The 27,144-nt window shown below is 39.6% G+C and overlaps 1 protein-coding gene across 2 annotated transcripts; it reads right to left on the bottom strand.

The window, feature by feature from the left end:
- On the bottom strand, nt 1-25,839 carry SDAD1 (SDA1 domain containing 1; the record flags this gene model as incomplete). Of its 2 annotated transcripts, none has more annotated exons than XM_079700062.1 (22): nt 1-172; nt 1,990-2,151; nt 3,343-3,427; nt 3,535-3,725; nt 3,817-3,911; nt 5,397-5,526; nt 6,098-6,174; nt 6,281-6,378; nt 7,625-7,701; nt 8,314-8,372; nt 9,491-9,548; nt 11,153-11,256; nt 12,260-12,329; nt 13,918-14,019; nt 15,431-15,505; nt 16,037-16,094; nt 17,067-17,167; nt 17,256-17,327; nt 19,602-19,712; nt 21,706-21,846; nt 22,271-22,375; nt 25,750-25,839. In XM_079700062.1, 22 exons carry the CDS (start codon nt 25,837-25,839, stop codon nt 125-127), a joined length of 2,109 nt encoding a protein of 702 aa, XP_079556188.1. In that variant the 3' UTR covers nt 1-124. The 2 variants fall into 2 exon arrangements, with proteins under 2 accessions (XP_079556188.1, XP_079556189.1); XM_079700063.1 differs by having other exon boundaries at nt 21,706-21,804.
- Nucleotides 25,840-27,144: the final 1,305 nt, after the last annotated feature.

Genomic DNA, 27,144 nt, shown 5'->3' with positions numbered 1-27,144 from the left:
TTTACTCTGGTTTTCACAATATAGTGCTTTTGGACTTTTTAATGTAAACATTCTTAATGTACTAGTTTTCAGAATAATGACAGGAATTTAGCATTCTCCCTGGAATGGAAAACTTGCTTGGAAGTTACTTCATTCTTTTTCTCTTTTTCAAGAGAGCATCTCGTAACGCCAGCTGGAAGATAAAAAAGAAAAAAATGTAAATATGATCTACAGAAAAAGACCACAGGACCAATGTTCACAGCGAACCTATGAACATCCTTATAAAGTCTTACAGTTCCCGAAAGAAAACAACAGAATATTAAATAAAAGATTATTAAGAACAAACCCAAATTATAAAAGGAAGATAACCAAGGTCAATATATACATCTTAAGTGTGTGATGGATATTATTCCATTAATTCCCAAGCACCCACCACTCTTTGAGTCCTAGAAACTTTAGAGCATTTTTTGGGGTGGAAGTTGCCTGGCTCTAATGAAGCTTTTTGAATTTTATGACTTTAAGTTATTGACTTCTTGCCTTTAGCTCAGATCTGGGTCTTGGTATGTCTTTGTAGATATGCAGAATAACTGGGACGCTTATGGTAGGAAAACAAAATCAACCAGTTCATTTTAACCTAATTTGCACACCTAAGAAGGTATTTCTCAGATTCAGCTATCTATGTCTTATTTTCTCATTTGTACAGTTTAATCACAGTATCTGTTCATATTGTTCACATGAACTAGCACATATCCAGTGAGCTAACTTCCTCTTACAAAATTCTTTCATCTTTGAGAGAACTATTTTATACTGAAAGAGGTACTGACAGGAACAAAGCAAGGCTTCTCTATCATGCCAAAAAAAGGCATGCTAAAAAATAGAGGAAGTAGGGGCTGGGGGAACACCCCTAGATAAAATGCAGCAAGGTCACAAAAACCTCAAAACGAAGCAAGGCCTGCCAACTGGATGATCATTATTTCCTCGACTCAAAAATCTTATAAAGGGCAGGGGAAGGATAAACTAATGAATTTAATCAATTCAACCATGCATTTAAATTGAATTGGCAAAAGTCAGACTATTTAACAGCACCTTTCCTTTCACCTAAACTTGCAACAAATTCTAATCAAAATTACTGCCACTTTGTTACTTACATAACATGGTTGAAGAGCTTACAACTAGAAAGATTAAATAAACAGAGTTACTCATACTGACTTGGTTCCCACACCGATGGAGCCCTGCCCTGGAGAGCTGGCTGTCACATTCAGGCCAGGCAGGCTCATCCTTGGCTTGCAATTTAGGAACGCTGGTTCAGAATGTGGCACTATTTTACCCTTGACCTGACCTCCTAGAGATTCTTCCTAGTACATTTAGATATACACTCTGGTACACTGGCAGTAGAGGAGGATATAAAAACATAAATTTGTTTTACTACAATGAATTATGAAATAAGCAAGCCAACAGAGCAGCCCAGGACTACCAATCAAAGACTGAAAATGGATAAAATGCAATTCCAAAGGTCTGTAAACATAATGGCTTTGCAAAAGGGTACACAGAGAAAGGATCATGCCAACAACAGAACTGTTAGTTTGTACTGCTTTCCTGAAACTGTTAATGAGATATTACCACACATAATGATTGCTTTTTGGAAAAAAGTACCATATAAGAAACACTCAAAAATTATTATTCAGTTAATTTTGATATATTTCACAGATGCAATGTCAAGAGAATTTTAGCATAGGAATGGACCTCAGAGCTCATCTAGTTTAAACTCCTTTATTTATAGAGGAGGAAAATGGCCTCCCTTTTGGTCACACAGCTGAATCTCAACAAAGTCAAGTCTAGGATTTACAAGCCCTGACCGCTTTCCACCTCTCCATGCTCTCCAATAATGCACCCCATTAATCCTAAGACACACACAATACAAGGTTTTAGAAGGCACAACTCCACTCAAATGTAGAGAAGTCTTAGAACAACAATACCACTCTACCCAGTCAAGCTTCAAGTTGAGCTCACCTGCTTTTCTCGGAAGGAACGCTTATTTTTTGACCGGACGTTATGACTATACCGCATCATCATGAAGTTCTTCTGTTTTTTCTTCTCCTTATTCGTGGAACTGGAAAATGGATTCATTTTGGTTTCCCTCCTCACAAATTCTTTTCGGTCTGTTTTTCCAGCCTATCAGCACACACACACACAAAAATATCACTGCAGGAGTTATCTCATCGACATACACGTCTCCTCTGTGCCAGCTCCACTGGATGCCAAGGACACTAAGGTGGAGGGAACACACAGTCACTGCTCCCCAGAGACTCAGTTCAGTCCAGGGGAAGAAATGACCGTGATGTGTTGTAATGGGGCAAGGGGAGCTCAGGGGAAGAAAAGGTTTCTTAGAGGCCAGAGGAGTCTCTGAGAGAGGGAGACCCTGTAAGCTGTTTTTTGCAGGATGAAGGCCTTCCTGGTGAGGAAAGGAGGGAAGGGTAGAGCATTTCAGGTAGGAATAGTATATGCAAAGTCGCGGTGGAGAAGGAACATGGGTTTTCAAACTTATCTAAACAAGTGTCAGTACGAATGGAATAGAGGGTAATGCGGAGCCCATTTGGAATGGCGTCTGAAACAAGTCAAGGTAGAGAAAATGAATCTGGAAAGGTAGGCAGGCTGCAGTCGCAAACAGCCACAGGACTTGCCTGAGGCAGCTCTGTCGCTGGCTTTTCTTTAATGACTGTAAACATTCCCCTGCTTTTCTCATAGCTCTGGTAAATGTACTGAGCCCCCCTGAGACCGTGAACATATAACGGTGCCTTTCTGGGCTCTACAGCTTGTCTTAGACAGTGGTTACATACGTGGCTATCAAGTTGTTAAAACTCATCTAACTGAACACCTCTTATCTGTGCCTTTTAATCTATGTTAATTATACTTTTATTTAAAACATTAAAATAAAATACTGTAGGGACTTCCCTGGTGGCACAGTGGTTAAGAATCTGCCTGCCAACGCAGGGGACACGGGTTCAATCCCTGGTCCGGGAAGATCCCACATGCCGCGGAGCAACTAAGCTGCTGCGCCACACGACTTCTGAGCCTGCGCTCTAGAGCCCGCGAGCCACAACTACTGAGCCCATGCGCTGCAACTGCTAAAGCCCGTGCGCCTAGAGCCTGTGCTCCACAAGAGAAGCCACTGCAATGGGAAGCCCGCGCATCTCAACGCACAGTAGCCCCCGCTCACCGCAACTAGAGAAAGCTCGCGCGCAGCAACGAAGACCCAATGCAGCCAAAAAAACCCTGCAGTTCTGTGCCTCTACAAGTTCTGAGTCATATTTCACTTTATCTGCTTTCTGTTCAAACAACTAGGCAATGACATGCCCCACTCACCACTGCAGTTGCGAGTCTTGTCTCCTTGTCAGACTTTGGCTTTTTATGAAGGCGTTCAATGGCCCGAAGAGAAAGTAACTCACCCCTGGGGTGAAAGAAAAAATGTAATATGTAACAAGGATGGAATTCCTTTTCCTAATACTTTCATAATCACGTGAGCTGACTGAAGACCTGGTGTACACACTGTCTTACCGGGGCTCCTCATCACTGTCTATTTCAATGTACTTCCTCTTTTGGGCTTTCCCAGGGGCAGCGTCGAGTTCCTTCCTCATTTGGGCCATTCGGATTTTCTGGAAGTCTTCCTGACTTAACACTCGGCTAGTGCTGACGGCCGCGGCTTTGGCTTTCCGCTCCTCCAAGGGCATGCTGTTCAGCTTCTCAGACTTGAAAGGACACAACACAGGCTTAAACGGCTATTAGCTCCAGTGAGGGCGTGGCCCCTCAACACTGAGAAAAGGACATTTGAGGACTTACGATTTCTTTCTGTTCTTCATCGCAAGAATGGTGCACGTCAACCCATTCGCCATCGGAAACTGCCTCATCACTGAGACTGGTGTTTTCCCACTCATCTGTGTGAAAAAGAGCACACCATTAGCACCCACTTTATGTTGAGTGTTCATGGTACATTGAGATAAATCAAGCAAAAGAAAACTTAGGTAATGAACCTCAAATAGATGCTTACCAAGAACTGAGCAATATTATTGTTAAATAAACCATATCAATTTAATTAAGTCAAGGAACGGAGAATAAGCCCTGATCAATTATCCACCGTGAGCCCAAACTTTGCAATCTTTCTCTAACTCTCGTGACTCAACACAAGAGGAACAGAGTCCAGGGTTAAGTAACCTGCCCCGGGCCACACTGCCAGAAATGCAGCCTCCACTGACATTAGGAAAATCATGTATGACTCTAGAGCCCACGTTCCTTCCACCAAACTAGCCATGTCCATCAGAACTGTACCTGTACATTTACAGTGGCCACATACAAGTTATTTAACTTGTCTAAGCACATTTGCACGTTTGAGAAATTAGTTAGAAACAAGTCATTCAGAGAACCAAGGTAGAAACTTTTGGTTGTGTAAGAACCTTGGAGACACCTCAGTAAAGAGGTATCAGAGTTCCTAACGGAGCCACCACAGTAAGCTTTCAAAACGAAGGCTACCTGCAGTCTCTCAGCAGATGCCCATGTTCTGTAAGACAGCGTCCCAGCTCTTAGGCCTGGCCTACACAGCCACTCACGTGAGGCCCCACCTCTATCTCTAGCCTCATCGCTTTCTGTGCATCACCTTGTATCCTACATTCTAATAGTTTCCTGAACCCTTCAGTACTTTGCTCACAGCTTGCCTGGAAAGTCTCCACTCTACTACCATTGCTCACTAATCATTCCAAATACGGCTCATGGGTCACCATTTCCTTGAAGCCTTTGTTGAACCTCTGAGGTGGACCTGACCTCTCTCCAGCCCTTATACCCCACTCCAATCATAAATCCTGTTAATGATTTATTAGCTGTTTATGAAAGACCCTCAAGGACAAGAACCATATCATTCATCTTTGCTTTGACAGTGGCTGGCTCATAGCTAATGCTTACGAAAGTTTTGTTGAAATAATGAAGGAATGAACGGGAAGAAGACAGGACCCTAGCGACCAATGCAGTAAATGCTAACCCTGGAAATGAGAATGGAGTTCCTCAAGCATTCTTCGACCAGTTCAACAAGCATTCTCCTTCAACAGGAGGACTGCTATAGACTAATCTTCATTATTCTTTCTAGGCAACAAAAGAAACCCATTATCTTTCCCAAGTGTCAAACAGCATGCCCTTGATAAGGGGCAGCCAATCTGAAGGACATGAAAAGGCATTTCCTACACCAGAATGTAAATTCTCTCAGAGCAGGACCATGCCCATTTGACCTTTAGTGCCCGTAACAGGGCGTGGCACACAGTCATTACTCAGGAAACATCTGCTGAATGAATGTCCAAACAGTATAAAGATTTCAAGATCAATACAGATATAGCAGGAGTGATTTTGTCCTGAATAATGGTGAAACAAAAATGAACCTTCATCATCTTCAGCATTTTTTTCTTCTTTTTCAACTTCCAGAACTTCTGCTCCTGGAATGTAATCTTTAGCATCTAGTTCTCCATATTCTTGCACTCTTGCTTCTATGGAGGCCTCTGTAGGCTTACCCTAAAGGAAAGGAAGTAGTTTTTAATGAGGTCCTTAAATTGCAAAACATTATTCATGAAAAGGATTCTCTAGGATTATGAATTGAGAGGGAGAATCACAAAAAATGGAAGCAATCGAATGACAAAAACAGTCCACCAATGTCTTGGGTCAAAGTAAATCCCCCAGCCAGAACTTTGCCCACTGTTTTCTTGCTTTCTTCTGATGCACCTCAGGAAACTTCAATTAAGTCTTGAGATCTCTCCTTCTGTTACATACATGCATCTTTCTTTGTCCCAACTTGAAAGAGGTAGTATCTGGTTAGGGAACAGCCTGTTCAATACTGGCATCAGTTACTGACTTCAAACAGTCTAACAGGTCTGTAAGAGTCATTCATCATCAAAGAGCATATACCAACTATAAAACAGTTAAGCAACAGTATTCAGTCAATTTTATTCTGAGCTTAAAGAATAAAACTACATGTATCACCAATACTCCTACTGGAAGCATCAGAAATACTCAAGCTCAAATTGTAGGAAATTACCCTTACTTTCTCAGACCAAATCCTTGGTCAACATATGTATGCTTCACCTACCCGGAATTTCTTTTGTAACATCTGAGGATTCAGTGTTCGGAAGAGCTGAATCAAAGTTCTAGCAGACATCATCACATCTGGAAAATAATACCTTTAATTAGAAACTTCAGAGCAAAGAGTCTACTGAGGTAAAAACGAGTTACTCTGTACTCTTTGATCTACTGAGAATAACACACCACTTACTCTTATCTTTGTGTGTTTTATACTGAGCCAGGTCTTGGAGAAGTTCTTCAGTCATGGCTAGAGGACATCGAGCTGTTATTTCTTTTATAGCATTGATTCTAAAAAAAGGAAAAAAATAAATTAAAACAAACAAACAAAAAACCCCCAGCAGTTTCATGTGGTTCAACCTAAGAATATTTTCTAAAAAGACTAAATCAAAAGGAATGTAAGTTGGGTTTTATAGGTCTTAGGTCTCTAAAACTGCAGCATGGTAGAGTGTGAGTTTGGGGAGCCTCAGAGGGCTTTGTTTCCAGACAGTTTACTGCCATTTCCTCTACTAGAAGAATAAGAAACAGTGTCATCTCTGTAAAATACAGGCATACCTCAGAGATATTGCAGGTTTGGTTCCAGACCACTGCAATAAAGTGAGTCACACATATTTTTTGGTTTCCTAGTACATACAAAAGTTATGTTTAACTATACTGTAGTCTACTAAGTGTACAATAGCATTATGTCTTAAAAAGTACATAACTTAATTAAAAAATACTTTATTGCTAAAAATGTAACCTTCATCTGAGCCTTCAGTGAGGCATAATCTTTTTGCTGGTGGAGAGTTTGAAATATTGTGAGAATTACCAAAATGTTACACAGAGGCATGAAGTGAGCCAGTGCTGCTGCAAAAATGTCACCGATAGACTTGCTCCACACAAAGTTGCCACAAACCTTCAATTTGTAAAAAAATGCAGTATCTGTGAAGAGCAATATAGCAAAGGGCAATAAAAGGAAGTGTGCCTGTATATGACAGCAGTATTTATTCGCCAACTCTAGGGGAGATAGTACTAGGTCAAATAAGGAAAAGTTAAAGGTCTTTAGGGCTGTTATCCCAGCAATATTTTCCAAGGGAGATAAAAAGCAGCTGTTCAGCATACTGCTTAGTTATCAGGACAGATCAGTCATCCTTAAATTAGTGCTCACACTCATTAAGTGCTTTTGAATTAATCAAAAGGGCCACTGAACCACCTTGGGATTAAAAAATGATTCCATAACGAATCATTTGTTCTAGGGAAGATAGGAATTCAGGGTAGAAGACAGAAGAAAAACATTTAGGTTGCCACACAAGCATTCATTTGAAAGAGGGAAAGCGAGTTAAAAAATAAAATGTTGATTAGAAGGGCAAATATCTTTTCTCTGGCTCAAAGTTTTGACCAATAAATTAAAAATACCAAGCCTGCTGAGAAGACTGAAGTGTACTTTAAACTGTTTTTGCAGAGAGCACATTATAGATGAAATTTTACATCTTGGTAATGGAAAGCAAACCCAGTGCATTACAACCATACCCACTGCCTATAGCCACATTCTACATACCCTACTGTCATGACCTCTCCAGAGTTCTTGTCGGTAACAAAATTGTTGGCCACAGTCATGAGCAATGACTGCGTGATCTGAACGGGAGGGAGAGAAAGGATATGAGTGCTGGTAAAACGTCTACACCTACTCAAACGCTTGACGATGAAGGGACCATAAACTATTACAGTGGAAAAACAGCCCTCCACCTTTGGTTTGGGAGTTGGAAGGATCAAGACTGAGGAAGACTGAGAGAAAAATATTCCACTTTGGGTTTTAGCCTTCTTCTTAGCTATCCTCAGATTAAATTAGGCTCGCCTTTAATATTAGTTTTCAACATGGATTAAAAATTGCTTTGACCCACGATCATCCAACACTATTTTAATCAAAGAAAGAAATGATCAGTTTTGAATAATAATCACTATAAATTCACTGATATTCTTGCCTCCCCAGCATAAAATTTGCCAATTAAACAAAACCAAAATTCTCAACAACTTGTCCAAAATACACTTTACTTTCTACAGTAAAATGTTTTTACTTCTATGAGTAAACTTCTATGGATATCTCCTTAAGAGCTAGTGTCTCTTCTACTCAGTTTAAAAAAGGCAGGGAGGACAGTAATCCCTGTGGGAAAGGCCAACATGATATACTTAGTGGAAGGGCTACATAGGCACTAGATCCTGACAGAAGTAAAGTTGAAGAGTTCTCACCTCTGGGGGTACTAAGTGATGAGACGCCTGTGCAGCAAACAGAAGGATCTTCGTTACTTCTAAAAATGTCAGAGATGGGAAAGGCCACAGTCAGTTTATTGCCCTGCCCTCAGGACCACAGCAAACATGGCCAGCACACGCTGGCCATCATGCTCCTGCTGCTTACTCTGCCCCAACACCCAACCCCCGACATCTGCCTAGCTCACTGCCTCGCTTCCTCCTGGCCCTGCTTAACAGCATAAAATTAGTGCTCACACTAATTATCAAAATGATTTCCTGACCACATAATCTAGACAGAACCCACCCCAGCACTCCCTACTGTCCTCACCTGCTTCCTTTTTCCTCAAAATACTTACTGTCACCTGGACATATTATACACAGCACTCTGTGGATCTTCCTCTAGAATGTAAGCTCTATGAAGGTGAGGATGTTACTTTGTGTTCACTGGTGTCTAATGCAGTGCTCAGACTAGCACTCACTCAATAAATGAATAAATACAACACATATATACACACACTCTCCCTTTAAAGGGGCAGTATGGATAAAGAACAAGGCCTCTGGCAAAACAAAGAAGTGAGGTGAAGCCTAATCAGCCATTATTTGCTTAGTGATCTTGGTCTTTTGTTTTTTCTTTCTACATCTCTCAGGATTGAAGTGAGGATTAAATGAGATGACTGTATGTAAAGTACTTAGCACAGTGCTTGGCTCATGTTGAATGTTCAATGAACGTTCATTTCTTTCCTACCTTGGTTCAAGTTCAAATGCAAAAACAACCATCTCTTCCTTCCTGCTTTCATGTTGCTTTTAATTAAGAATATAAATGAGGGCAATGAAAGCAGTAAGTTAAACCCTGGTATCTAAAATGAAGTTACAATAAATAGTCAAAATTCTTTTTTAGAATTTTTCACATGAGTATTTATAGTATTACAAAAAGACTTGCTTTGAGAAACCAACATTTTGTTTTGGTGTTTTTCCCCCCCTCAAATAATTATTTCTTAAAGCAGAACAATTACCTCATGGCAGAATCTGGAAAGAAAACATACAGGTTTCTCTCCTTGTCTCTGAAGCAGAACACACTTCACTCCTAACTCTTGTCTTTAGTATTAATTCCAGGACAAAAGACTCTGGATGGTTAACCCCAAGGCCATCAAAGGAACAGGGCAAGTGGAAGCCTTACCTCTTTGGTGGGGCTGCAGAAACCTCTGCACAAAGGGGTAGAAGTTGAAGAGAAAAAGCTGTGGAAAGAAGAATGCACTGACTTTAATATATATCTAGTTGAGCTGTGGAGTTTCATTTCTCCATGATGCAATTATATCACCAAGCTCAACTAACTGGGAATCATTTTTTTACTTTCTTTTTTTCTCAACAAGCATTCATGCTACAGGATGATTCAATGTGCTGTATTAACCAAAGAAAGGAAGGCCTTGTTGCTATCCTATTATGTCAAGGAAGAAGAAAGTGTACACAGAATAAACCAGGGGGTGAAAAGGCAGTCAAAAAGCAACTTTCTTCTACTTTTAAATTAGTGTGGCTGCAGAACCAATTTTTTAGTCTTCAAAGATAATAGTAACTCAAATCTGAATAGTGCCTAGTGTACTCTGATCACCAAAAAACCCAGTCTAGTTCTGTTATGGGATACCAGTCCAACCACACTGGAGGAATTACTCTGAGCTCCATATTTTAGACAGAAACCACTAACACTCTGGAGTCTACCTAGATAAAGGAGACAAGGATCCAGTTATGAAAGCAATTGTAATCTTTAACTTCAAGAAGAGAAACTTTGGAGATGGCCTGGTCTTCTTCAAAGTTCATCATGTGAGAATAAATTTTTTTCTATTTTAGCCACAGAGCAAAACCAGGACCAGAGAAGTAAAAGGGAAGACTTGTGTTCAATACAGAGATGGGTGTTCAATTGTAGCCAGTTGTGAAACTCCAGTATCATTTCCATCAAACCATGCTTGAATTGAGAATCACTTTTGCTTTTCCATTGAGCTCAAATTCAGGTGTGACTTGAAATTACTGCACAAATGTAATAAGAATTGACCTGGTAATCCTGCTTTAGAACTGCAGCCCATGTAGAAAAAGCAATTTATTCACCAAAATGTTAAGTTTTTCTTAGAGAAATGGAATAAGTGCATTTATTCATTTTTAACTTGATATATGTCTATACTGTTTGATTTTCAATGAAGGAGCCTTTTTTTTTTTTTGAAGAAAGCAACACATTCAGTGATGATCAGAACAGCACTATAGAGAACAACCTCAATGGTCATTTCTTCATGGGCTGAATTTCTGGGAATCCCTCCTTTTCTACAATGGCAGTTAGTCTGAGTATGTGTGAGGTTTCCATATGTATACACAACATATATACATTATACCACCAAGGAGCTCTTGCAATCTAATTTAATATAAAGTGAATGACCAGAGAATTCAGCTTTGCAAACATGATCCTCCTGCTAGAGTGGGCTGGAAGTCAGGAAAGCTATGAAGGGGTAAACTGTGAAATGTAATAACAGTTGATAAAAATATGTGGGCTCTGTTGGCTCAGGAAAATGTATAAGTGAAACATAGATAAAATAAAATAAAAAGTAGAAAAACAGAACAAAAATAGTCTGTCCATAAACTGAATACATGTACAATTCAACATCCATACTAACTGATAAGAAAACAAAGCGACAAAGACAGCTATTTTCAGAGTGAAAGATTTTATCCCTTTGTAAAACTGTATGGGTTTAAATGGTTTGGGAGGATAAAATTAAGCCACTGCTCTACCTTTGTGTCCTTTTACCAAGAAAAATTCTACTTCTAATATCCATCGAGAGAAAAATAATGTAATTCAAACCTCGTGAATTCCCACCAATCTGGAGATGAGGTTCATGAGCATCATCTTCACTTCAAACCTCTCCTTAGAGCTCTCTAGCTGCTTCAGTAGTTTTTCTGCAAAATCTGGAAAGGAGAATATCAGAGAAGTATACTGTGGGCCCATGGTCTACACAACATAATCTAACAGGTGTAGAGAAAAGCAGTAGTTTGATCACTGACTCTGGTATGGCTGTGCCTGAAATCACTCTGCAGAACCAGGATGGTAAACACAGCGGCATAACTGAAGGTGAAAAGACTCACACACAGGCAAATATACCTTCAATGGTGCCCAAAGTTAAGTCTTAAGGATTTCCAAGATTTTTAGCATCAACACCTTGAGTTACTGTTGACAGATGCTCCACTTATAGTTCTCTGGGGCCCTGCTTCTCAAAGTGTGGTCTGCAGACCACCAGCAGCTGTCCACCTAATAGCTTGTTAGAAATACTGAACTGCAGGCCCCACCCCCAGACCTACTGAATCAGACAGAATCTGTACTTTAACAGGATCCCAAGGTGATCAGTATGTGCCTTAAAGTCCGAGAAACACTGACCTAGAGGAAGGGTCAGCAAACTAAAACTAAAATACAGAGAGCATTTAAAAGCCCCACTGCCCAGCCATACCCCATATCACCTAATCGGTCTCTGGGAATAACAAGACCCAAGTACCAGTATAGTTTTATAAATTTCCCAAGTGATTCCAATGTGCACTCTAGTTTGAGAACTAGTGTTCTAGAACAGGGTTTCCCAAACTTTTGGTTTCCACATACCAGTTAAAAAAAAAGGGACTAATAAAAGATTGTCAATTTTTCATTTGGTCAAGCACAATGTCTTATAGTACAAGTACTGTGTTATTAAAGACATGAATTGCAAAGAGAGCTGTTCCTCCATGTTTTTCTTATTTTGCTGTGGATTGGGAATCACTGCTTTGGAATAGAATTCTCTAGGCTACAACCAATAGGTAACAACTAAGCATTTACTGATTGTCTATTAAGTGCCAAGGATTTTATATTCCCTGGTAACCTTGAAGGTAGGAATCTAAATAGGCAGGTAAAGCCAACAAGGAACTTGGGAGGTCATAATTATAGTACCTTGGGGATCATGAATCAAGTGAATAGCTGAAAAGTTAAACACCTCCGGTTTTTTCTTCTTCTTTTGTTTCTGAAAGAAAGGGAGAGGAAAACATTTACATTCTGAATTACAGTGAAGAGGCCCTTGGGATTAAATGTGCTAATGTGCTAAAGGCTGTTATCAACTCCATTACACTATTTATATTTATTTTATTTATTTTCCTTATTTTTTTTTGGCTGCGTCGGGTCTTAGTTGCAGCACACTGGATCTTTTGTTTAGGCATGCGGGATCTTTTCGTTATGGCATGCAGTCTTCTTGGGTTTCTCTCTAGCTGTGGCACGTGGGTTTTCTCTCTCTAGTTGTGGTGCATGGGCTCCAGAGCATGTGGGCTCTGTAGTTTGCAGCACAAGGGCTCTCTCATTGAGGCACGTGAGCTCAATAGTTGTGGCATGCAGGCTTAGTTGCCTCGTGGCACGTGGGATCTTAGTTCCCCAACCAGCAACTGAACCCAAGTCTCCTGCATTGGAAGGCGGATTCTTTACCACTGGACCACCAGGGAAGTCCCCATCACACTAATTAAAAAGAAAAAAAAAATCTTTGTTCCAAAAACCTTTTTTTCAACTAGAAGAACTAGAAGGTGGTTTTTTTTTTTTTTTTTTTAAAGATGTTGGGGTAGGAGTTTATTAATTTACTTATTTATTTTTGCTGTGTTGGGTCTTCGTTTCTGTGCGAGGGCTTTCTCTAGTTGTGGCAAGCGGGGGCCACTCTTCATTGCGGTGCGTGGGCCTCTCACTATCGCGGCCTCTCCCGTTGCGGAGCACAGGCTCCAGACGCGCAGGCTCAGTAGTTGTGGCTCACGGGCCCAGTCGCTCTGTGGCACGTGGGATCCTCTCAGACCAGGGCTCGAACCCGTGTCCCCTGCATTAGCAGGCAGATTCTCAACCACTGTGCCACCAGGGAAGCCCCTAAAGGTGGTTTATAAGATTAAACCTTGGGGACTTCCCTGGTGGCGCAGTGGTTAAGAATCCGCCTGCCAATGCAGGGGACACGGGTTCGATCCCTGGTCTGGGAAAATCACACATGCCTCAAAGCAACTAAGCCTGTGCACCACAACTACTGAGCCCGCACACCAAAACTACTGAAGCCTGGGTGCCCAGAGCCCGTGCTCCATAATAAGAGGAGCCACTGCAATGAGAAGCCTGCGCACTGCAACGAAGAGTAGTGCCCGCTCGCCGCAACTATAGAAAGCCTGTGCACAGCAACAAAGACTCAACGCGGCCAAAAATAAAAAATTAAACCTTGGAAATGTTCTAGCTATTAGCACCTGTGAGACTTAAAGAGATTTGGAAATAGGAACATTAAAAAACACACAAGGACCAAATTAATGACTTTCAAATAATTATTACAAAACAAAATGTACTTCATTTGCATACTCTTCTGAGAAGACATCGTGATCAAAACAAATGAACTTAATCAAATTAATTTATTCAAGCCACAGATCTTGCTAGAGCTGAGAACATTTATTCATCTAAAAAATTAGTGCTTAAAAAGTCATCACACATTTCTAAGTCTTTCAAACATGCTATTTTCTCTATTCCAAATGCTTAAAAGCTTTTCTAAAGACCACATATTCTGCATTCTAATGATTCCTATCTCATTTCCGAGGTACAAGTCTCACCTTGAGGACTTTCATGGCCTTTTCCAACTTTTTCTTGTTTTTGGAGCTTTTCTTCCCTGTGGCATACTGCACTAGCAGGTCTCTTGCTGTTGGTCCTTCATCCTGAAGAATAAACTACTTTGTAAAACTATAAACAAGGAAAATCTGCATAGAAGCAAGGAATAACCCCTTCAATCACTTCTTTGTACTTATACTCTTTGCATGCAGCTATTAAAAATAAACACAACTTTAAAAATTCAATAAAAAACAAATTTGCCCATCTGCAGGAACAGGCACATACAAAGATTTTCACTGCAACACTGACTTTTGTTTTTATTTTGCTTTTAGTTTTTTTTTTTTTTTGCGGTATGCTGGCCTCTCACTGTTGTGGCCTCTCCCGTTGCGGAGCACAGGCTCCGGACGTGCAGGCTCTGGACGCGCAGGCTCAGCGGCCATGGCTCATGGGCCCAGCCACTCTGCAGCATGTGGGATCTTCCCGGACCGGGGCACGAACCCATGTCCCCTGCATCGGCAGGCAGACTCTCAACCACTGCGCCACCAGGGAAGCCCCTTGCTTTTAGTTTTTATTGAAATATTAATATACAGACAGAATGAAACTTTGTTTTTATTTGAAAAAAGAAACTGGAAACAAATATTTATCAATAGGGAAATGCTTAAACTATAGTACATCCATATTCTGAAATATTATGTGGAGGTTAAAAGAATGAGGTAGATTTATATGTACTAATAGAAGAATATCTAAATGCATTGGTACATCTATATATGTCATCACAAAGGAAGCAGGTTGCAAAATAATACATATATTATTTATATATATTTTAAAAACAGACCACACACATAAGACAATATGTATACACATCCACACAGAAATGCATGGGAAATGAAATGGTTATCTATGAAGAAGGAACTGGGAAGTGGCAATAAGAAAGGATCAAGATAACTTTTATCTATAGTACCTGAAATTTTATAGAGTAAGAATGTATTGTTCATACATTATTTACTAAAGTAATAACAAAAGGTGTTATCCCATATTCCAGTATTCTTGTTACCAAATGCTAAAATGGGAAGGGAATTTCTTTTAGAATTTCTTTTTAATATTAATAAAAAATATTTTTTAATGAAGAAAATTTCATGACATCATAAATCCTGATTCTTCCTTTTAAAGATGCTGTACTACCCTTCTCCCTTTCTCCACTCTAAACTTCCATGATGTCAACACTCTACCTCAAAAATATATTGGCAGTAATTTTTATTCTAAGTTCATATAGTGAGATATAGGTATAGCTTTAGCACTAAGAACAAGGTTGAATGAATCTAAGTTTTATTAGTTACTTAACCAATCTTTCTGAATGTAAGTGACAAGTTCTAAATAGAATAAAATCTCAGCATGGCAGAACTCAATAAAGGATAAAGGTAGCATCTAAGTTTCTTTCCAACTTTTACAATCTGTACTGAAAACAATAATAAAATCTGCTAAACTGTAAAGTTCAGAAGTATCTATGGTTAAACTAACCTCAGATTCTGAGTCACTGTCCTGTTTCTCCTCTTCATCTTTTCCAAGGAAGAATGTCAAAGCAGCAACTAATATCTAAAGACCAATTCAAAGTCAATTACTCATCCCAGCTTACAACAAAGAATAAATACTTTTGTCTATATTTTACACATGCATATGAACTAGGATCTGAAGAAAAAAAAAACAAAGAATGGTAGGATTTGGGCTCATCTGTCTTAGCCCGGCTCTACACAGTTGTTATCCTTCAAGTAGGAAGTCAGGAACTTCTACATCTCCCCACAAGAAAAGTGATATAGCCCCTCTAAGAGAAAGTCAAACATGTCCTTAAATTTCTTTCAGCTGTGCCTGAGTCCAATAAAAGAGCAGTCAAGAATTACAGAGGAAAACATAAAATAAACGCTAAGGCTATCATTTAATACCAAGCATTTTAAAAACTCATAATTTTGCGTGACTCCTCTAAAGTGCAGATAAACCAGGGAAGCAGCCTAAGCACAAGCAGCACATCCGCACACCACCTCTTCCTTGCATACCCATCTCCTTCACCTTCTAGCTGGAGAAGCGGGCTACTCACAGACAGTGCCTTCACACAGCCATACATGTGCTCACCTTGGTGACCTTAGAGAAACATGCTGTGGTGATCACATTGACAGTTTTGGCATCATTCCTGGGGGAAGACAGTTGAGTGTTTTAAAGTGAATTTTCATTCGACTGTATTTGACAGCATAGACAATGGCACAAAATAAATCGTAAATATTTCTGACATGTTAAAATTCATAGTTTATAATATTTCAAAAAGTCACGGGTTGCTAAACAGTCAACTACAGGCAAACATTTAATTCAATTTTAGCCCAGTCTTGTGTCAGAAAATTATGCAGCCATGCAGATGTATTTTTTGAAGAATTTTTAATGACATAAAACCTGCTCAAGATAACTGGGGGGGAATAAAAAAACCAATAAAAAACTAAAATACAGCAAAATTCCAACCATACTTTAAAATTCACATTAAAGAAAGGACAGGAGGAAATATCATAAAATATTAACTGATTATCCCTAGGGGGTGGGACTATCAATAATTAAAAAAAAGAACTTTCTAGCTTCTCCAAATCTTCTGCTGCAACGAATATTACTTTTATATTTAAAAAAAAAATTAGTGAATAAGAAAAGCAAAAGACATGAGTTGGGACACTGTACCAACAAGCCAAAGTTTATGAAACATGATAATTTAAGTATATAAGGTAAATTGATTTGAAAATCTTCAGAGAGGCTGAGTAGAAAGAGCCCGGATTTCAGTCAGACAGATTGGGTTTGAATTTCAATTCTGCCTTTTACTAGCTACTAAACTTAAACTTATGAACCTATGGGTTTCATTACCTATAAGGTGGGAATAATCCCAAATAAGCTGCATTACACTGTTCTGAAGGTTGAATGAGGTAAGGCATAGTGCAAGTGCTCAAGAAATGGTAGTGAATATTGTTATTAGTCATTTGGATTGCCTCCATATTTCTACTTCCAACTTAATCTATGGCAGAGATATATTAAAGAGCTCAAAATCAAGAAAAATATTTGTGTATGTGTTCTGTGGTAATTACAAATGAAAAAAAGACTATTTCGAAAGAGACAGGTACATAGGTATTACCAGATGTTTCTTCTGTAGAGTTCAATCATCACATCCAAAGATATCTTGGCTGCAGTTGCATTGCTATCTCTTAACATGGTATACATGAAATTCTGCAATACCTGAAGAAAAAGAGGAGAAAGAAGACTTAATAAACTGCACGATACTGTAGTACAATGCTGCAAACATGGAAAACAAAAGGGTACTTACTACATTCACTTTATTGTTCTTGTGTTTTGCATTTATATTCTTGATATCAGTCACAATATGAGTATATAAAGTCTGAGGAAAAGAAACAAAAACATATACACATTAACCGACATTTCTAACCTTGCTTAATTTGGAGAGAAATATAAATGTACTGGAGGATTTAATTTTCCGCACTTTTCATTCTATCACAAGAGACCAAAAACAAATAAAACAAACAAAAAAAAGCAGGTAAAGCAAAATGAAAGTTACCCTCAAAAGGTTAAATATGAAGTTATATGACCCAACATTTCCACTCCTGGTTATATATCCAAAAGAAATGAAAATATATTTCCAACCAATGTTCACACAAATATTCATAGCTGCATTATTCATAACAGCCAGAAAGTGAAAACAACCCAAATGTCCATTAATTGATGAGTGGATAAACAAAATGTGGTATAACCAGACAATGAAATATTATTTGGCAACAAAAAGTAATGAACACCGACACGCTACAACATGAATGAACTTTGAAAACATTATGCTAAGTGAAAGAAGCCAGTCACAAAACAATTACATTTTTTTAAAATATTTTATTTTATTTTTTAAATTTTATTTATTTATTTATTTATTTATTTATGGCTGTTTTGGGTCTTCGTTTCTGTGCGAGAGCTTTCTCTAGTTGTGGCAAGCGGCGGCCACTCTTTATCGCACGCGCAGGCTCGGTAATTGTGCCTCACGGGCCCAGTTGCTCCGCGGCATGTGGGATCCTCCCAGACCAGGGCTTGAACCCGTGTTCCCTGCATTGGCAGGCAGATTCTCAACCACTGCACCACCAGGGAAGCCCGACAATTACATATTATATGATTCCATTTACACAAACTATCCCGAGTAGGCAAATCTATAGAGACCAAAAGTACATTGGTGGTTGCCTTGGGCTGGGACAGATGGGAAAATGGAAAGTAACTGCTAATGGGAATGGGGTTTCTTTTGGGGGTGCTATAAGTGTTCTAAAACTGACTGGTGATGGTTGCAAAACTCTGTGACTACACTAAAAACCCCTGAATTGTACATTTAAATGGATGCATTGTATGTGAATTACATCTCAATACATTTGCTTGTTTTGTTTTGTTTTGTTTTGTTTTTACAAAGGAAAGTCGGGGCTTCCCTGGTGGCACAGTGGTTAAGAATCCGCCTGTCAATGCAGGGGACATGGGTTCGAGCCCTGGTCTGGGAAGATCACACATGCCATGGAGCAACTAAGCCCATGTGCCACAACTACTGAGCCTGCGCTCTAGAGCCCGTGAGCCACAACTACTGAGCCTGTGTGCCACAACTACTGAAGCCCGTGTGCCCTAGAGCCCGTGCTCCACAACGAGAAGCCACCGCAATGAGAAGCCCAAGCACCACAACAAAGAGTAGCCCCTGCTCACCGCAACTAGAGAAAGCCCACACACAGCAACGAAGACCCAACGCAGCCAAAAATAAATAAATTAAAAAAATAAAAAGGAAAGTCCAAGCCCCTAACTGCATGCAAGACAATATTGGCAATTTTACAAGTATCATTGGTACCCAAAATATGCTTCCCTGGATCACTTTTATTCACAAGTTAGTCCAAGAAGTACAACTGCTAAAATCAAATGGTTGCAGTGTCTTAATATTTTGAAAAAAAAAAAAAAGTTTTTTTTAAGTTAATGTATGTAAACTTTAGTTTCTCTTTCTTAAAATTATTTCATAAATCTTCAACTTCTGGTCTTACTTATACAAGCAAAAACGAAGTCACAGGGAAATATTAATAACAAAAAAAGTCAGTTTTGAAGGGATTGCAAAGACAAATATCATATGATATTGCTTATATGTGGGATCTAAAAAAAAAAAAAAAAAAAGTCAGTTTTGGGGGGAAGAGGGTGGGAGTGGTTACAGCCACGAGTGTCCAGTCCATGCTCTGATTTAGCTGGTCAGTACAGCACAGTGGAAAAGGGCTTGGGTTCTGGAGCCAGGTTCCCTGGGTTTATGTTCCTGCCTCACCACTCAGAAGCTGTGTGACCCTGGGAACATCACTCTCTCTCTCTGTGCCTCAGCCTTTTCATCTATAAAATAACAACAACAATAACCCCTATCTCATGGCACTTTGTGAGTAAACGAATATGTAAAATGCTCTGAAAATGGTAACCTAGCAAAAAGTAAACAATAAATGTTAGCTATCACCACTATATTGCATGCACACAATGGTCAATTTTTTTCCTATCAAAATTATTCTTAGCTGTATCCAATAGTATGAAGCATCAAGAGACTCCAAATGCTATAAGTTTCATGTCACTGCAAGGAAGAATGAGATGCGGAGCGGGGAGTGATTTTGCTCTTTACCTTTCGAAGAGGCTTATCGTGGCAACGCAGAAGTTCAAAGAAGAGTTCTAGCAAACTTGATGGATTGATGAGATTCTTATTTCTCAGCAAGATCAAAGCTTTGCAAAATGTCTCAGGAAGGAAAAAGAAACATACTATAAGATAATGATAAAGTTAGGATGAGAAAATGGAGCAAGTATATCCCAAAAGCACTTAATGTCTTCTACTAACTAGGCATTATTCTAGGCATGGGAACAGAACAGTCAGACTCTGCCCTCGTGGAGCTTACACTGGGGGTGGAGCAGAAGAGGGGACAGGCAAGCAAGTAAGCGTATCAACAGGTATACCTCATACAGGAAGGAAATAAAACAGGGTAATATAATTGATACATAGTGACTGCAGGAGGGCTCCTTTACACAGGAGGTCAAGGAAGTGTCAACATAGAAAAACGCAGTGATCAGTAAATCCACAGAGATAAGAAAGGTGGGTTACAATAACATAACACACTAAATTGGGATAATCAAACTGAATTTGTGACCTTACAAGGCATTCTTTTGAAATACAGTTTGTAGTAAGAACGGTCCGATGGTAGTTGTAGCACCCTTGCTTACCACCAACTTTCACAAGTACACTCTAAAGAGGAATGCTAATTATACAGACTCAATCCCTTGCTTCCTAGCAACGTCCTAATTATTTTTAAAAACCCACTAATCATCATAAAACACTATAAAGAAATACACACACACATTTAGTTATTTAATAATGCCTGCAGACCAATTTGGTTGGGTACTGTTAGCACACAAAACTTAAAGAAGACCTAATTACTTGGAAAGACACTAAGTCTCCACACTCAAAATCTCAAATCTGTATGGCCCACAAGGACTTGACCTAAGTCTTGACCTAAGTAAAAGTCTTCTGTAATGGTTCAAGTTTGAAGCCTGTTAGGCTGTGCTGTCAGGTCCCATGTCCCAACTGAGAGTTAATCAGAGACTCCAACCTTGGCTTGTCTGAGATGGTATTCTTCTTTTTTTTTTTTGGCCTGATCAAATTAAGATAATCCTAGAGAAGTATAAACATTGAAGAATTACAGAAAGCCTGGGAAAATGCAAGAATAAGAAACAAAGTTGAATCTACAGACTTAGCATTTTTATAAGTTTTGGTAAAGGATATTAGTATGTTTTGAGATCATAATATTTGTGTAAGTTCTACCAGCTGTAAAGGTGTTTGAAAAGCTGATATATAAAATTTGAAAATGCCTCTGGTTGGGTTCCCTAGAAGCAGAACCCAATTTATTACAGAGGTTTGTTCAGGGTGTGCTCTCTTCTAGAAGGGAAGTAAAAGAAGCAGGATACGGCAGAGAAAAGCTGGGCAAGGATGTGTCCTTGGCTGGAGACTAGCTTTAGTCTGATTACAGAGAAGCCCTGGAGCACAAACTGCAACACAAAGTTGGACCTTTGGGAAGGTTTGGGCTTTTGAACATCTGGGTTAGTCAGATACCACCTGTGGGCTGGGAGGGCCACTTCCCAGGTGTTAGGGCTCCCATTTAGCTGAAGACAGTGCTCCAGAGAAAGGGCAGCTGGGGGCCATTAGCAGCCAACATTCCCCGCGGGTGGGGGAAATGGGAGCATTGGCCTGGTAAAGGGGATCCCAGACAGGACCCAATGTCAATCACTAAGGTAACAACGTTTAAATGCTCAAACTGGCCAATTAATAGACAAATGTCTAAACTAAGCTTTATAAAAACTATAGGTTATAATTAGGGTTCTTCATGCATTTGAGATTTGAATGACTAGAAGGAATCACCTAATCAAAAAAGGGAAAAGAGCATCTTGGCAGGGTTAGCATACTGGCAGAACTGAGAGATCAGAGAGAGGAGTGCAGCAGAAAAGGAAGTGAGGCCAAAAACACAGGAAGGAAGCAAATCATGTAGGGACTTACAGGCTAAGTTAATAAATTTGAGTTTTATTCTGTGTAAATGAAAAGCCACAGAAGGATTTTAAGGAACGGGTGACACACTGATTTACATTTTAGAAAGATGTTTAGATGACAGGCTGTTCTCCTTTAAACACATATTATACGCACATGTGAACACAGCACAATTTATCAATCCAACTACTGGTCCTACCATTCGGAGATCTGGATCCAAGACAGTGTGGTTGTAGGAGAGAAGATCTTTCAGCTCTTGAGGAAAGTTACTTAAATGTTCTGGATAACAGTGACCAATCTGTAATAAAGCAAAGGCCCTTCTGAAGTTTTTCTTTCTCTCCTATAATTCATATGCACATATTAAGGATGTTCTGCAAAAGGAGAATAAAAGGCTATGTTTCATAGAAGTAGATGGCTCCAAACCATCTCTTTTTCTTCTACATGCTAATCTCTCTGACCCCTTTCATATTTCCTCTAGTCTTAGTAAAGTAGGTGACATGATTCAGAATCTGCTTTTATGATGAATTTGAAGAAAACAAATAGTTTGAAAGCTTTTTTGCTCCAGCTGGTTCTGTGAAAAGCTCTAGTGAAATCCTCTAACTGAACATAAGGAGGAAATAAAATCTGCAAAAAGGGAAAACTAATTTTCTTTTTAAAATTAAGTTTGCATTCCCGAATGGAATGAGGTTGGGTGTAAGTGAAAAATATTCTGCAAGCTGTGTGCAACAACTGGTCTTTGTTTTACTCAAAAGTTATCTTCTTACCTGTGCCATAAACATCACCAGCTCTGCCAGTTCTTTGCTGGGTTTATTTGGTTGTAATTTGAAAATCTCCACATTGGATTTGTAGTGATTATACTGCTGTAGAAACTGTAGAAAAATAAAATTTAAATTGGTCACCTTCTGTTATAAGACTTTCTCAGTAGAGAATTAAAAATTACTTAGAAATCTTTGATAATGGCATTGAGAAAAAGATGTGGCAAAGGTATGTAGAAACACTATGTTTTCCTTATCAGAATTCTTCAAAATGAGTTTTGAAAAATCTGTGCACATTTTGGGTAATCTAAAGACCCTTTCCCTTATCATTAGAAATTTAGGTAGTAAGGTATAAAGAACAGTGAAACAAGAGTCAAAAACTCAGATCTGGCTCTCTACTGCCATTCACTATCTAAATGACCCCCTACTATATTGTCCATGTATATAGAGCACTAATATCTGCAGAAATACGTGAGTCAGAAAATGTAAATTATAATTCACGTACACAAAGCTCTCTAGTCAAAATTCCCCTCTTCTTTTAAATAATAATTATGATTTTATCCTGGAGTTCTAGATAAGATGTGTTAACAGGCAAAAGCAATAGACACACAGAAATAATAGCTTCCATTTATTCAGCACTTGCTATGTGCCAAACTCATCATGTACATTATTTCATTTAATTATGTTTAATCCTAACAACAACCCAACAATCTAATGTTGGAACTCACAAGGCCTCAGTTCCACACCCTACAGCTACTCTCATGCCTAGGCCATGGCTTTAAACTATGTGTATATGTGTTAGATAGAGTGATAGGGAGAAAGGAGGAGAGGGGGAAGGGAAGGGAATGGGGAGAGACACTCAGAAAGAGAATGAGTATTTCTTTCTTTCTTTCTTTCTTTTTTTAATTTGGCTGCTCCAGGTCTTAGTTGCAGCACGTGGGAGCTTCGTTGTGGCCTGAGGGATCTAGTTCCCTGACCAGGGATTGAACCCAGGCCCCCAGCATTGGGAGCATGGAGTCTTGACCACTGTGCCACCATGGAAGTCCCAAGAATGAGTATTTCTTTATATTACCAGCCCTAACTGGTTCAGTGAGCTCCAAATTCATATACCCAATTGCCTGTTTAGATGTCTAACAGACATCTTAAACTTAGCCTAGTCAAAAAACATAACCCCTGATTTTCCCAACAAAACCGCTAAGCCTCCAGTTTTTTCCAAGAGTAGGAATCAAGAGGGAGACCTGCAGTCCCTACATGCTTCAGTTAAGACCCTACCTCCCTTAACTCCACGTCACCACTGACAAGTGAAGAGAGGGCTCCATAACTCAGTGTGCTCCTGGCAAGATTCTTATCCCACTTCTTCCCCTAGATGACTAGAATGTAATCGAATGAGAAAAGTATTTTTATCTGTACTGCTCACTACCATAGTCCCAGTACCTAGTACATAACAGGTACTAAATAGTATTTGTCAAATACCCAGATGCAGAAATAAAAAACCTGAACCATCCTTCCTTCCTTTTTTCCTTATCCCTCATATTCACTCCACCAGGAAGTCCTACTAGCTCTATTTCCATGTAGAGCTAGTCCCAATCTGTTCACTTCTCTCCACCTGTGTTGGTAATTCCAGTGGCATCACCATCCCTTGCCTAGGCTATTCCGACAGGTGTCATATTAGTTACCCTGCTTCCAATCTTGCTGCTCTACAATCCATTCTATCTACAGCCTCCAGAATAAATTTTTAATAATATAAATCAGATCATGTCACACCTCTGCTTAAAACTCTTCAATGGCTCCCTAACACACTAAGAGTAAAATCTTAATTCCTTACAGTGTTTTAAAAGGCCCCACATCATTCCACCTCTGTCTGCCTGCATTTCGCACATCATCTTACACTACCCTTTTCTGTGCTCACTACATTTTAGCCACACTGGCTGCCTCTCTACTTCTTTTCCACCAATAGCTTCTTCACTTCTTATTCCCCCTATCTAGAATGCTCTTGATCTGTCTCAATATCATAGCAGACGAGCCTTCCCTGTTCATGGGAGCCAAATGAACAGCCTCCAATTCTAACATATTCATATCCAGTTTTACTTTCTTCAGAATTCTTACTACTATATGTTTTCCATCACTAGAATATAAGTCCAAGAAAAGAAGGCTCTTGTATCTTATTTATCATTGCATCCTGAGTGCTGAGAATTATACCAACACACAGTAGGTACAATATGTGTGAATTTGCATAAATATTTGTTAAGTGAATGAAACAGTAATCCTCTGAAGTAGGTATTATCTCCTTCTCACATATTAAAATACACATAGGCTCAAGTGGTTAACCCTCTCTGGTTACACAATTGGTCAACAGTTGGGCCGGGATACGGAGTTAGTTGTGAAACCAATGCTTTTAAATACAGCGCTGTACAGACTCTCAGCTATTACTTCGTCTAATGGTTTATAGTGCTTCACACATCTCAAGGCCTCACCTATATTATTTAACTTCTTGTATTTGTTCCTTAGTCTTTGTTTCCACTCCCTTGAATCTTTGGAAAGTCTCTCTACTGGTGACCTAAACCACTGAGACCGCCATTTGTTAAAATGTATTCACATAAATATTTCTATGTGAAAATCTGGGGGAGGAGGGAAATGAGAAGGGCAATCAAAAGATGAATAATTGTGTTAGCCATCTGCACATACAAGTAACTGAAGCAAATACCTGTTTAATGCCGGTCAGAAAAATGGGTGTCTGAAGAAAGCACTTGCCAAATTAATGTAGCAAAATCATCACTTTCATTTTGTCACTTCTCGGCTCAAAAACCCTTAATGTTCACAATTTGTATGAGGTCAGTATACAAAGCCCCTCACGGTCTGAACCTAATCTAATTTTCAACTTCATCTTTTCCCGAGGTAAATTCTCACATCCAGGACATGCCAGCTTCCGATGAGACTGAATCCTGTTTTGTAACTAGATAATACTAAGCTCTTATGTCTGTCCCTTATACTTGAGAATACTCCCTCCTTCCCAACACAGTCCATGGCACAGAGCGCGGGCTCCCGGAAACAGACGTCGGTGGGAAACAATCTAAACAAAAGTTTCATCCACTGTTACAGACTAATTCCATTTAGGGGTTTCAGAAAAGAAAAGGCTTGAGAAACCTGTCTGGAAGTCAGAGGTTGGGGGCGGACCATTTGTCTCTCGACCTCAGTGAGGTCGGGAGATAACCCCTAAAGCAAAAATGAGGTCTTTTAAATGGTGTTTCTGTGGCAGCAGGGTCTATGGAGCAGGCAAAAAACCCAGACGGGCAGCAGATTTCAAAAGGTGGGGAACGAACCCTGTGGCATGTCTCTCCCTTAATCCCCTTTCTCCTCTCGAGGAACCCCTGAACTTAAGAGCAGAACACGAGGCGAGCCAGGATCCCTGCTCCACTCCACGCCTCCCTCCAGCCACTGTCTGAACCAGACGCGTCCCGGCTTCTAGCCTCACCGCGCCGCATTCCTACCTCCTCCACGTAAGCCGGCGGGTCTCGCTTGATCAGATTCTGTAACTGCGGCAGGTTGCTGGGCAACTTGTTATTGTTTCTGCTAGACATGTTAGCTGCTGACTGGCTCCGCGACGAGCAGTTTTAAGAAAACCCACACCACTGGCAATTGCCAACAGTCTCAGCTACGGCTGGGAGTCCTGCTTCCGGGTACGACCGGAAACAGCACATGGGTAGCTCGGCCGGCGGCGCCATCTTGGCTCTTAAAGCGAGCTTGACTACGGGAGCCTCAGAGTGTCAAACTTACTCTCACGGCGAAATACTCTATAGTAGTTTTTACGAGGTTTTTGCTTTTTTCCTCGATCAACCGCTGCTACTGTCTAGCGTTCCTGAAATAATCTGAAATGCAAAGACTTTCTTCACACACCTTAGTTTATTTCATCATCCTGACACTCTTATGAAACAGACAGATGAGAATTAATAGTTTTTATTAAAAAACTCACAGCCTAAAGTTAGAAGCTAAAAATATCCCTGGGGAGTTGATAGCACTGTCCTATTTTGGAGAGGGGGAAAAAGGTCAATGAGGGGTGTAAATTAGTTTTCTTGTATATTTTAAATAGCTGTTCTTGTGTTGTTTTTAATTGTTTCAACCCAATGTAACCAAGGGAAAAGGGTGTGAACTGGATAAAATGTAGTCATGTTGTTTGTTTTAAAATGCAAATGAATTTGTATTTAAAAGCCAACTATTGTTATAACCTTTGTAAGTACTGTTCAGCCAGAGTTTTAAATTCAGATCCTGGTAATTTGAAGAGACTACATTTCCACAGTTTCATGGTGTACAAAAATAAATATGTGGAGAATGAATTAATGAAATAGAGTGTTTTAATATAAAGAGACACTTGATCACTCACTCTGTTTCAAGCCCTTCACTTGTATTTAATCCTGAGAAGAGCCCTCTAAAATAGGTACTATAATTATCCACACTTTGCAGATGAGGAAACAGGTTCAGACAAGTTGACTGCTTAAGTTCATAGCAGGTGAGGAAGCTGGGATTTCAATCCAGGCAGTCTTGATTGTAAACAGATGAGAAAGAAAAATGTAGCCTAACAGTTGTCAGCTGGTAAGCTGGTCTGGCATCAGTAGATGAACCATGGTATTCCCCTGCTTAACATGAGCAATTTAACACAACACCAACTTCAGTCCAGGTCATCTGTGGCCAGGTCGGAATGAGCCAAAAACAAGGCAACTCTGTAACCACATCTAGGCACAAGCAAATTCAAGCACATTGTGCAAACCACTATTAGTTTTTCTGCCACATTTGGAGAATGACTATTTTATTTATTAATCATTGAATCAGGTACTCGTGAAATTATTAAGAAGTAAATGTAAGCAATAAATCTTTTTTTAAAAAAAACC

The sequence above is a fragment of the Hyperoodon ampullatus genome (assembly GCF_949752795.1).
Source record: "Hyperoodon ampullatus genome assembly, chromosome: 1".
NCBI lineage: Eukaryota > Metazoa > Chordata > Mammalia > Artiodactyla > Ziphiidae > Hyperoodon > Hyperoodon ampullatus.
This window is presented reverse-complemented; position numbering and strand designations above follow the sequence as displayed.